Below are 12,500 nucleotides of genomic sequence, written 5' to 3' on the forward strand. Positions count from 1 at the left end.
CGCAACGTTTTGAAACTGCTTACTGTAGGTACACACTGCCACTGACTTTGTCAAAAGGTGCAGGGAAGCTTTTGGCACTTTTGGCTGCTCTGACGTGGCAGCATTCTCATTACCATAAAGTTGACCAACTTTCAACTTTCTGCTTGACGCTCTGGTTGCTCAACACGCCCAAAACGTGACGTCGACGGATTTGTCGCTTCTTTTCTATTGAAAATGAATGACTTCCTGTATCTTTTGCAGCTCAAGTCGGCGGCGATGTGTACGTACAGTTATAGAAAAGGAGCCCTTCAAGTGCATCACGGGAAATGTATGCTAGTTCTTAGCCTTTTGTATGGAGAGAGATGTCAGGCTGTTGCAGTTACTTGTAGGATTGTGTGGAAATTAAGTAGAAATCAAAATGATTTTTAATAAGCACCTAAGCTACTAACTGTGGATGCTACACTGTCAAACTAACTCCGGTCATGAACTTTCACAGGCCTCAAGGACTCTTATGACTTTTTCTTTACCAACCTTTTTTCCCTTCCTCCGTTTCTGTTTGAAGTACAGGAAAATTATGAATTTTGAATGTTTTTAACTTTAACATATATTTTTATTACCGGTATTTATTTCTCTTCTTCTCTTTGTTTCTAACACACACACACACACACACACAGAGGCGGACCCAAGGGCAGATGTTTACATTGAAGGGAAGGATCAGCTGGGCGGCTGGTTCCAGTCCTCTCTCCTCACCAGCGTGGCAGTACGCAAGAAGGCTCCCTACAAGTACGCATGGCTGTGGTGATGTGGCACAGGGAAGGCTAACAACACTTGTAGAGAGTTCTGCTTTACAATTCCCACATTTTTGGCCTTGTGCAATGTGCTTAACCCAAATTATGTATTACATTCCTCACAAAAAGTTAGGGATTGGCTGGCTTTTGGGTGAAATTGAATGTTTCAGTACAGAAACATTGAACTGTTGGACATGCACATTCAAAAGTTTAGAGGTCACATTACAGTAAGTTCACCTGGAAAGGTTATAGTGGATTTTTAGGTTCATCCTGAAATTTCACCCCGAAAGCCGAATATCCCTGACTTTTTGTAGTGTATGTTCGACCATCTTCGTAAACCTGGTAGATTTTGCCTCAGGAAGCCTAATTTGAGTGTGAATGTTGATGGGTTCATTAAGTGATCTGTTATAGTGTTGGTGAGGTTGAGGATTAATATGACTAGTTATTCATATGAATTGCTCTGTGGCAGGACACTGGTGGTGCATGGCTTTGCTGTGTCAGAGAAAGGAGAGAAGATGTCCAAGTCTCTGGGAAACGTGGTGGATCCTGAAGTAGTTATCAATGGGGGCAAGGTCAGGATACCTTAAGAAATACAAATAACTACTATCCATTGCACTATCCAAACTATCCAGAGTTCTGATACATGTTACTTAATGTCATGGTTGTCCCCCCTCTCACGCCTCTCCATGTGTCCCCAGGACCCCTCAGCCTCCCCCCCGTATGGGGCCGACACGCTGCGCTGGTGGGTGGCCGAATCCAACATCTTCTCGGAGGTGCAGATCGGCCCCAGCGCTTTAAACTCAGCCCGCGACGACATCAACAAGGTCTGTCTAGCACGACATAACAGATCAGCCAGCCTGTCTGAATTTGTTTGTCAATTGTCTTTTTGTCCTTTTTAAAATATGTAGCTATGCCATAACATTGATCTTCTCCGTCTCTTTCTTTCTGTCTGTCTTTCTGTCTGTCTGTCTGTCTGTCTGTCTGTCTGTCTGTCTGTCTGTCTGTCTGTCTGTCTGTCTGTCTGTCTGTCTGTCTGTGTGTGTGTGTGTGTGTGTGTGTGTGTGTGCAGCTAAGGAACACATTTAAGTTTTTGTTGGGGAACCTGCAAGGCTTTGACCCGCGGACTCAGGCGGTGGACTCTAAAGAGATGCATTATGTGGACCAGTACCTGCTGCATCTACTGCGGGAGTTTAGCCTGAAGGTGTGTGTGTGTGTGTTTGTAGCCCACCATCTGAAATGGTTTGTCAAGAATATTTACCTGCACGAGACCATGATATGCAAGACCAAGAGCTAAATCTGTCTGTCTGTCTCAGGTGACCGATGCCTACACTGAGTATGACGCTGGCCGGGTGGTGCGCCTTCTGCAGGGCTTTGTGGCCAGAGATCTGTCCAGCTTCTACTTCAGTGTCATCAAAGACAGGTACACACACACACACACACACACACACACACAGAGTTGCCTTTCTTTCCTTCTAAGGATGTTTCCCTTTCACCCTCCCTCCCTCCCTCCACCCCGTCTCTGTCAGACTGTACTGTGAAGCGGAGGATTCCTTGGGTCGGCGCTCATGTCAGACGGTGCTGGAGGAGGTCTTAGATGGGATGACCCGCACCATCGCCCCCATCCTGCCTCACCTGGCCGAAGAGGTGTACCTGCATGCACCTGGACATGATGGTATGTAGAACACACACACACACGCACACACACACGTTTACACACAGTCTATGGTGTATAATGTGATAAGTGCGAAGTTTAGTCTGTGTTCTCTTGGTTGAGATTGATTTTGAGTACCTTTGTGTTTGGGGAATTTTAATGTTACATATCTATATTTTGATGGTGTATCCATTTGAGAAAGTTAGGTGATCGTTAAGAAGTCTCTCTCTTTCTCTCTCTGCAGCTGGGGAGACTCTGTTCCAGAGTGGTTGGATCAAGAGCAGCTCGGTGTGGCGGAAGCCGGGATTGGAGGAGGCGGTGGAGGGGGCATGTGCTATCCGAGACGCCTTCCTCTCGTCCATCCCAGGGCGCAACGCTGCCGAGTACGAGCTCATCATCGCCATCGAGCCCGGCCTGTTCTTCGAACTCATGGAGGTGAGATAGCCGTGGAGGAACGCCACTGGGCGGCCAGTCATAGATCCAGGAAGTCTTGACAGTTCTGACCACAGACATCCACACCATGTCCTCATAACCGGGTTCCTTACAGTTCGTAGTACTCTAGTGGTGGAAGGAAGACATGACACAGCTCCCTAAAATGAATGTCTGCTGCTCCAGTGTCTCATAAAGCAAGCTCAAACACCAAGTTTTTTTGTGTATTCAATACATGGCATGTTGTTTTGTGATCTCTGTTTTATAATAATTGTCTTAATAATCTCATGATTGGGACCCTCTCCTGCCAGCCTTCTCTCTGTAACGTCCCACTCGTTCTGCAGTCTCTCCAGGAGGAGCCCACCGCCACCTTCTCCCAGCTGACGGAGCTGATGATGGCGTCTCGCGTGACCCTGACCAGCTCACTCCCACGTGACATACCAGAGGACGCCAACATCAGCCGCGGAACTTTCCTCATCAACCTGGAGGGTACGGCCATCTTAAGTCCTGCCAGAATATTTATATATACCTACAGTATTTCATATGTGAGGGCCACCATTTGTGTAATTATTACAGAAACTTTTTTATGATTTGTCATTGCCATTTTCTTGTATAGACTTCTGAAGTTCACCTCCAAAAAATACACCCAAATCTTTGCCCATATGAGGAAACCTGGGTAGCATCTTTAGATCTAAATCTTCTTATATGGGCAAAGATGACAGCTTTGGGTTGTTTTTGTAAGTGAACTTCAGACGTCTGTTGTAGGGTGTGGTTAATTTTGGGCTGTGTTTGTGACCTTGTAGGTGGTGTAATCCGAGAGGAGAGCTCATTCACTGTGGCGGCACAGCCAACCTCCCTCTCCCGTTGCCCTCGCTGTCGACGCTACACGTCCGATTCGCCCGACTGCCTTTGCCCACGTTGCCAGTCTGTCCTTCAAAGCGCACAGTGATGATGTCACACTACCAACCCTGACTACAGATTCCTATTCGTCCTCTCTCTCTTTCTCTCTGCACAGCCTTTGCAAAACCATGGATCGTGCCAGCAAAACTATGGACTGAGGGGGAATCTCAAAACTGACAGTCTGTCAGCCCCAGAATTCCACTTCCTGGACGAGGTCCAGACTGAGCAACATGATTGGCTGATGAGGGTCACTGAGGCCCCAGCTTAGAGAACGTGACTGGCAGACTATCCCTTGCACTTATATTTATTCTACTGAATGGGTTTGGCAGCCTCTAACTACAACTTGACTCTTCTGTTGTTCTGGAGCTGACCGAACTGAAAAAAAAATGATGTTAATATGTAATTCTATGCGGAATGTGTATACACATGAAAGCACGCAAACAGTATGTATCTATAGGGCTGGGGTCCATGAACCATGTAATGTTTTTAGGGATAAACATTGGAAAATGTGTGTATGTGTGTGAATGTCTGCCTGTGTGGATTTGAGTTTTTGGCTGAATACGTAAAACACACTAAAGGATGAATGCTCTTGAGTTGTGTGCTGCATACCAAATACACCAACTAAATCCATCAAGACCTGAACATCTTTTTTCCCCGAAGGAGCGCCAAAGTAGGCATGTTACGTTACATTTTGGTGGCTGAACTGATGCTTGAACTATCAGTTGGCTGTTGGCTGTGGTCGAGAAAGGGTGTGTTTGTGTTCCTGTGACATCTGTAAAAGGCTCACGGAAATGTAACCGCTATTAATATCCGCAGATCATCATGATAATGCGGTTAAGAAGTTTTAATTCATGTGGTTAAGAAGTTTGTCACTTGCAACAATGTTAATCATCTATGTCTTCTGAAAACTGTGCATCCATAATATTTGAATTGTTCCCTCTAATCAGCTCATTTGTGTATATAAGTGTACAATTAGATTATATATATTATAGTTTATATACTATACATGGCATTTCACCAACACTAGCAAAAACAAGTGCTTCCATATGCTGTGTGTACACCACTAGTCTTTATTCTGCATAAGTGAGCCCAGTCGCTCTGGAGAAGTGGCAGGAGCTAGTACAGTACTGCATATAAATACAAGAGAAAATAAGAGACGTTTACGCTCATCCTCTCACCGATTCATTCGTTCGTTCCTCAATCGTTTTTATCTTACATTATTTATCAGCATCCCTCCTTCACTGGAGGGAAGGAATTCTAATGGCACAGGCACACCTTTTAAAGTAAAGGATGGACAGACTCACAGAGCTGCAGAGAGGCTGGATTAAACACCAATGACGATACGAGAATGAAACAAGAAAATGAACACATGTAGAAAATACACTTTTGTGGATATGACCACCGACTGACCTCTACTGTATGCTCAGAGACGGACTCTGACCGGCGGAAAGCAGAAACGATGGCTAAGCACAAACATCTAATACTCTGATTAAAGGAAGCGGAGCGGCGCGTGCTGACGGGGCCTTTGGGTGAGTTAGTGAGCGAAACTACGGAGATGAGTGAAGAATTCCACTGAAGAGGTGGAGGATGAGTGAGAAGTTGTCCTCTCTTTCGACATCAGTCGTTCCTCTATAAGTCTTTTAATTCAGTCATTATCTATCCATCCACTCCTCCGCTCTACCCATCCCTTGTGTTCCCTCCATGTCTTCTGTCCATCTCTCCTCTCCTTCTCCATCCTCTCCCCCCCCCCCGTCCTCAGTCCTCCTCGTCCCCCAGCACCTCCACGGCCTCCATCAGGTGCAGGGCCAGGCTGTACTGGGCGTGGTTTTCCGGCAAGATCTCGATCACGCGGCTCACCAGACGACTGCTCTGGCTCAGGGGGACCAGGGGGCAACGCAGCTCACTGGGGTCCTGGAGCAACACACACACACACACAAAGTTCACATGTGCTGTGGTCTGATCTTGAGTAAACGAGACCGTACAGGCAAGCTCATACAATTCATAGTAATCCCATGTTACTTGTACCACAGTACATGTTGAACTGATTTTCAGTATACACATAATACGCTATAGACACATGCTACTGCTTTGCAGTTGTCTAATTGTCAACAGTTGTCTAATTTTGCCCTAGTTGTCTTAATGTTGTCTAATTTGCTTCATATGTATTGCTGCATATGTGTGTGTGTGTGTGTGTGTGTGTGTGTGTGTACTCACCATGGCCTTGAGCCAGGTGCACAGCGTGGTTGGCAGCCGTGCGAGCAGCTCCATGGCAGGGCGGGTCTGCGTGGTGTTGTGCAGCAGAGAGTAGCACAGCCTCTGGCCCGCCAGCACCAACAGCTGGGAGCCCAGCACGTCCTTATCCTCCACCTCCAACATCAGCTACAGACACAGAGAGAGAGAGAGGAGAGATGGATTAAATGAGGTTAAGTATAAGTATAAGTATATATACTCTTTTGATCCCGTGAGGGAAATTTGGTCTCTGCATTTATCCCAATCCGTGAATTAGTGAAACACACTCAGCACACAGCGAACACACAGTGAGGTGAAGCACTCACTAATCCCGGCGCAGTGAGCTGCCTGCAACAACAGCGGCGCTCGGGGAGCAGTGAGGGGTTAGGTGCCTTGCTCAAGGGCACTTCAGCCGTGCCTACTGGTCGGGGTTCGAACCGGCAACCCTCCAGTTACAAGTCCGAAGCGCTAACCAGTAGGCCACGGCTGCCCCCAAGATTATTTATCTACAGAGGAATGATGGATATGTTCACAGTCATTGTGAAGCCTTTTATGTTCATGTCTTTGCTTTTCATTAGGCTATATACCTGTGTGTGTGTGTGTGTGTGTGTGTGTGTGTGTGTGTACATACCTCTTCGGCCCGTGTGTCTAGGCCCTGGTTGTAGAGCTCACACACCAGGTGTCTGCGGGGGATGTCGGGGTTGACCTGCAGCAGTGTGGCCAACTCCAAACACATCTCGGGCCACATGTCCCCACACAAACTGCCTCCGCTACCACCCTGAGCCTCTCCCAGGGCCTTCACCCACCCCGTCAGCACCCGCAACAGGAACTGCACACACAGAGGGGGAGAGGGAGAGAGAGAGACAGACAGACTTTCAACACATGTATGAGGAACACTCACAACTCATATAATAGTGTAACTGCTGAGACCAGAAAACAAGTATTTCTAGTCTACCAGCTCTTACACTTGTCAAAGGACTGACTTCAAAGTTTAAAGGGAATACCATGTAAGTGTTTGTGCCAAATTTCAAAATTTAGCAAATGTGTGTGTGAGAGAGACTTTGTGTATGTGTGTGCGCACGCGTGTGTGGGTGATACATCTGTATGTATGTGTGCTCCTGTTTGCCCAGATGCTCCTGTGTGTGTGTGTGTGTGTGTGTGTGCGTGCTCGTGTGTGTGTGTGTGTGTGCGTGCTCGTGTGTGTGTGTGTGTGTGTGCGTGTGTGTGTGTGTGTGTGTGTGTGTGTGTGTGTGTGTGTGTGTGTGTGTGTGTGTGTGTGTGTGTGTGTGTGTGTGCATACGTGCTCACCTCCTGCCTAAGGGCCACCAGACTGGGGTCGGTGTCCCCGCTGGGCATCAATTGAATGGTGGTCAGGTCTCTGAAGAAGGCATTCTTACCCTGGACAGAAGACACAGAGACGGTTCATAACAGAGTCAGACCGGAACTAAGTACCATTTAGGTCCATTGGCGAAGACTGAAATGCTTCATCTTGGTAAACTAAAGTAGCTCTGACACTGCACATTACTGCACCGGAAAACACTCAAAACCTTACTCGGAGAATAAGACCCCACTACGTATGGTCTCTCCATAGTCTCAGGGTCACAAATGTAATCATTATCAGCTCTTTCTATTCTACTCTATTCTAATCCAGACATGTTGGTACAGAGGGAATCCATTATGTTCAACTTCTTACCTACTTTGTGCTGATGAGATATCTTTATAAGGAAGTAAAAACAAAGCTCAAAAGGTAACTGAGAGTGAAGGAAATGCACAAATGTACAACTAGTGTCTGGCATTTGAAGTACGAAACACACGTCTAGTCTTAAGGTCTGAAACTAACCCGTGATCTGCTGGAAAACAGAGGGGCCGGTTACAAGAAATGCATCTTCCAGTAAGACAGTCAGATGATCAGAGCCCTCAGAGGTGATAGGATAACAATGATGTGCAAATGTCAGGGGGATGTGAGTACCAACAGTCTTCAGTCAGCACCTCTGAGGAGAGAGTACAGGCTTCCCCGTCGGTTTCCTTCAGGTGTTAAACGACATTTTCAATGCTCTGGACAAGAAGATGGGCTCTGCTGCCCTAATCCTTGACTTGTCTAAGGCCTTCGACACAGTTGATCACTTGAGTCTGTCAGAGACTTCTGGACATTGGTCTGAGCACCAATGCTGTTGGTTGGTTTAAGAACTACCTCACCAGCAGAACTCAAACTATTTTGACTGATGGTCATAGGTCAGATTCATTAGAGGTTAAGAAAGGTGTCCCTCAAGGGTCAATCCTTGGTCCGAATCTTTTCACCCTGTACATCAACACCATTGCCTCTGCTGTGGAGAGCGCCACAATACATCTTTATGCAGATGACACAATTTTGGACACACTGGATGGGAAGAGTATTGAGAACGTTTCAGCCTATAAATATTTAGGTCTGTGGATTGATGAGAAGCTTTCATTCAAAGATCACATTGAAAAACTGGAGCGCAAGCTGAGCGTTAAGCTTGGACTTTATTTTAGAAATAAATCTTGGTTAGTGCTACTTTCCTTCCAGTGTTGAATTATGGGGATGTTATATATATGCATGCTGCCTCTAACACACTGTTAGCATTTGACACTGTGTATCATAGTGCATTACGCTTTGTCACCAATGCCAATCCACGTACGCATCGCTGTCATCTTTACGAGGTGGCTGGTTTTAGTTCTCTTGGTCTTCGTAGATGGTTTCACTGGCACATTTTATCTATAAAGCATCTTTCTATACAACACCCTGCTCCTTACCATACCTCACATTGCTACAGAACTTGGGAAGACGGCTTTTAGCTACTCTGCCCCCTGGTGTTGAAACCTCCTTCAAAAAGAAACCAAACTCTCTGTTTTTATTCCACTTCTACCACTAAACATTTACTTAAGACACTTAAATCAGATCACTGCACCTGTTTCCAATACCCCCCCCTTTTTTTTTGTCTATATATGTATTTGTCTGTTGTTAAATGTATTTCTTGTGTTATTTATCCTATTTGTTTGTTGTGTCTGGAACTGTCATTATTGTCTTCTGTTGTCCTGCCTTGTCATTGCTGTATACCTTTCTGTTGTTGATCTTAAGAGTTATTTTTTACTTTTGCGAATCCAGGGCTCCCTTGAAAAAGAGATGCATAATCTCAATGGGAATAAAATAAAATATTCTGTTTTCTTCTCAGCACAAACTCCTTACACACTACTAGAGCATCTCCATTTAGCTGCCTCTACTGTGTCTACAAAGTAAACCCAACTTCATTTATGAAAAAACGGATTTTCACAGAGCTGGGCCCTGCACACAGAAAAAGAACAAACAAAAACACAGACAGTGGGTGGAGACGGGGAGGTGAATCACAGCGCCAGGCTCACCTTGCTGTCGAAGAGGCTGAGGGGTTTAACCTTGAGGCCGAAGGTCATGGCAGCGTGCAGCAGGGAGGCCAGCAGGCACTGGTGCTGCACCAGCGGGTAGTGGACGCCGCGCTGCTCCAGGGCCAGCTCGGCCAGGGACACGGGGCCCTCGGCACACCCCCACACCTCCTCCACACACAGCATCGGGGCCGACTCCTCCTCCACGCACGCGTCCGCCTGCCGTAGAGTCCACAGGGGAGAGAGGAGGAGAAGAGAGGGGAGAGCAAAGGAGAAGAGGGGAGAGTAAAAAATTGAGTTAAAAAAATGTTAGAGGGGCTGAGAGTAAAGACACAGAGAGAGAGAGGGAGAGGTCAACACAACACACAAATCAATTTACTGTTCACTCAATCAAGGGAGTTAGGTGGGTTTTGATTTTTATTCTGGCCATATGGCTTTACTTTAAACTTTTAATTTTAAGGTTAATGTAATGTGTATTGATGTCATTGTGAGTCGCTTTGGATAAAAGCATCTGCTAAGAACCATAAACATAAACATGAGAGAAGCATGGAAAATTGTGTAAACAAGACGTATATTGTGTATTTGCATGTATCCCCTGACATGTGCCATCTGTGGGGCCTGCAGCTTCTGTGTGTGACGATGCACTCAGATGAGACTTGAGCACATGGACAGCACGTGTGGTGTTAATGCACTGGCACCTGCAGTGTAGTGTGGAGTGTGGTCTGGTACACTACGCTCACCTCCATAAGAACCTGCAGGAGCTGCACACAGGCGCCTAGGAATGAGGTCATCGCACTGTCTCCCATGCCCACGTCCTACACACACACAAACACACACAGTGTCACAAACACCAGTCTTTTCACAGTTTACTTTTACACACGCACACACACGCACACGCACACGCACACGCACACGCACACGCACACGCACACGCACACGCACACGCACACACACAGACAGTTCTTCATCATTCCACAGGGACTAATCAATGAGAGCCTAATTAAGGATGCAACTAATTAGTGTCACTTTATTCGTGACTGTGTTACCAATTATACAGGCAGTGATGAAACACACTTTCAGATAGCCTGCTAATTAAGTCAGGAGGCTGTCATCAGACAGGTATTACACGTGACATTTAACACAAACACACACACACACACGCACACGCATACACACTGACACACAAACACACACACAAATCGATGCAATTACTCACTCGTCTGCAGAGTCTGTCTTTAGGAGCTTTTCCAACCTAATGAAAAGAAAAACAATGAATGTGACTCACAATAGGCCAAAATAATCAAAGGTTTCCCTAGTCAGACAGACCCAGCCCTCTGTTCATATAAACACATACACAACCCCAGACACACACAGATACACCACCACGCTACACCAACTCCTCTCTCACCTTTTCCATGAGGAAAGCCGCTGCAGAAAAGCGTTTCACAATGAACGTAGTCCACATCATCAATGCAATACCTACAAGAGCACACACACACACACACACACACATCAGAAAGAAAAACTTTTTGCATCGTACACACACACACACACACACACACACACATCAGAAAGAAAAACTTTTTGCATCGTACACACACACACACACACACACACACACACACACACACACACACACACACACAACTCCTCCTGAACAATCTGATACTTAAGTCATTGTGACGTGGTAGTCATGGTAACTCACCCAACTGTATGTGGGAACTGGAAATCATCCTGAGGTGCTCAACTGACCACTCCAGGTTTTTACCCACCTACACAGACATACACATGGGTACACTTTTGAGTACATGGACATGGGCTCATTGAAACACGTATTTCTGTATTATATATGGATGGACAAGTCTCATTCAGCATTTGGAATTATGTGTGTATCTGTGTGTGTGTGTGTGTGTGTGTGTGTGTGTGTGTGTGTGTGTGTGTGTGTGTGTGTGTGTGTGTGTGTGTGTGTGTGTGTCCTCTATGGCAGTGTTTCCCAAACTTTTTTTCTGGGGACCCACTTTTTAAAAATGACAGACCATCGCGACCCATTTCACTTCAGATCTAACATGCAACCACCAATATTGTTTTAGGCCACAGGTTCTCAAACTTTTATATGCCCCCCCTAACCATTCTACACTACCATATGTATATATAACAGCGCCTAGGTCTGGCCTACTACCACTAGCCTATAGCCTACTATTACAGGGATTGGTGATGCACTGACTCAGTTTCCCACAACTCTGCAATCTCAATTACACATGAAACAATGTTAAATATTTGCAAAGCTATAAAATTCTCGCTCAGTTTTGTACAAACACACAACCTCAGGTTTTCCTCATCCTGCTTTGAACACAGTTGTGTTGCATTTTGAGCACCATCAGCGTGGAAAGTTACCTAAAAGATAACGTTTTAATGCGCATCCGAGAGTTTGGGGATATTCATGCATTCTACGCAATCGTCACTCTTCAACATAGTAAGCTGTTCCTGTATATCTAAAGAGAGATGTTGTAGGCTACGTTGCGTTGCAGACAAATGGATCCATAACAGTGTTAATTCTGATGTAAACATCGCAATCATCGCAGTTATACTGTAGCCTATTTCTGGAGTTTTTTTTTGGAAAGTTGAATCCGCATTGAATCCGCAAGTTAAACGTTTGCTTGTTTGTAGGCCTTATACTAAGGCTGTGTATTGATGTTGTGACAAGCTATGTTGTTGTAAGAATGTGAAATGAATAAATTTCAAAATAAGAGGCTTTTGCGCAATAGCCAAAAGTTAATAGAGTTTGCGAGGTGGAAAACAAGAGAAAAAAATAGCTTTTAAAATGTCCATTTAAATTGTAGCCTTATATAATACATTGGTGTGCATTAAATCCGAAATAATAAGGATTGCGAGGAGGCTGCTATTAACTTTAAAGAGTGCATCTACAGCCTATGACGCAAATAGAATAGCCATGCCCGGTATACGGATGTCTGCTTTAGTTGACAGCATGGTAACTAGATTTTAATCGGTCAACGGAAGCTGTCCGTTAATATTCATGCTGATTCATGTCCGTTAATGTTCATGCTAATTCATGTCCCTTGCATTTTGCAACTGCGAGGTCCATAGCAGGTGCCCCACAGAAATGTTTCCTTTTGCGAGTGAGATGCCCG

The 12,500-nt window shown here is 45.5% G+C and overlaps 2 protein-coding genes across 6 annotated transcripts in view; one reads left to right on the top strand and one right to left on the bottom strand.

The window, feature by feature from the left end:
- iars2 (isoleucyl-tRNA synthetase 2, mitochondrial) overlaps window positions 1-4,381 on the top strand; it is a 13,696-nt gene extending 9,315 nt beyond the window's left edge. For both annotated transcript variants that reach the window (XM_042071753.1, XM_042071754.1), the window contains 9 exons: window positions 654-762; window positions 1,237-1,339; window positions 1,466-1,591; window positions 1,837-1,968; window positions 2,081-2,187; window positions 2,294-2,439; window positions 2,663-2,853; window positions 3,192-3,336; window positions 3,651-4,381. In XM_042071753.1, coding sequence (XP_041927687.1) covers window positions 654-762; window positions 1,237-1,339; window positions 1,466-1,591; window positions 1,837-1,968; window positions 2,081-2,187; window positions 2,294-2,439; window positions 2,663-2,853; window positions 3,192-3,336; window positions 3,651-3,796 — 1,205 coding nt within the window. In that variant the 3' untranslated portion in view covers window positions 3,797-4,381. The remainder of the gene's footprint in view (window positions 1-653; window positions 763-1,236; window positions 1,340-1,465; window positions 1,592-1,836; window positions 1,969-2,080; window positions 2,188-2,293; window positions 2,440-2,662; window positions 2,854-3,191; window positions 3,337-3,650) is intronic.
- A 413-nt stretch (window positions 4,382-4,794) lies between these two features.
- Window positions 4,795-12,500, bottom strand: part of rab3gap2 (RAB3 GTPase activating protein subunit 2 (non-catalytic)) — a 21,411-nt gene continuing 13,705 nt past the window's right edge. For all 4 annotated transcript variants that reach the window (XM_042071751.1, XM_042071750.1, XM_042071749.1 and 1 more), the window contains exons 27-35: window positions 11,057-11,123; window positions 10,760-10,830; window positions 10,568-10,603; window positions 10,092-10,166; window positions 9,355-9,570; window positions 7,285-7,374; window positions 6,608-6,805; window positions 5,962-6,126; window positions 4,795-5,658 (exon numbers count right to left, since the gene is read on the bottom strand). In XM_042071751.1, coding sequence (XP_041927685.1) covers window positions 5,503-5,658; window positions 5,962-6,126; window positions 6,608-6,805; window positions 7,285-7,374; window positions 9,355-9,570; window positions 10,092-10,166; window positions 10,568-10,603; window positions 10,760-10,830; window positions 11,057-11,123 — 1,074 coding nt within the window. In that variant the 3' untranslated portion in view covers window positions 4,795-5,502. The remainder of the gene's footprint in view (window positions 5,659-5,961; window positions 6,127-6,607; window positions 6,806-7,284; window positions 7,375-9,354; window positions 9,571-10,091; window positions 10,167-10,567; window positions 10,604-10,759; window positions 10,831-11,056; window positions 11,124-12,500) is intronic.

The sequence above is a fragment of the Alosa sapidissima genome, chromosome 19 (genome assembly GCF_018492685.1).
Source record: "Alosa sapidissima isolate fAloSap1 chromosome 19, fAloSap1.pri, whole genome shotgun sequence".
NCBI classification, from domain to species: Eukaryota; Metazoa; Chordata; class Actinopteri; order Clupeiformes; family Clupeidae; genus Alosa; species Alosa sapidissima.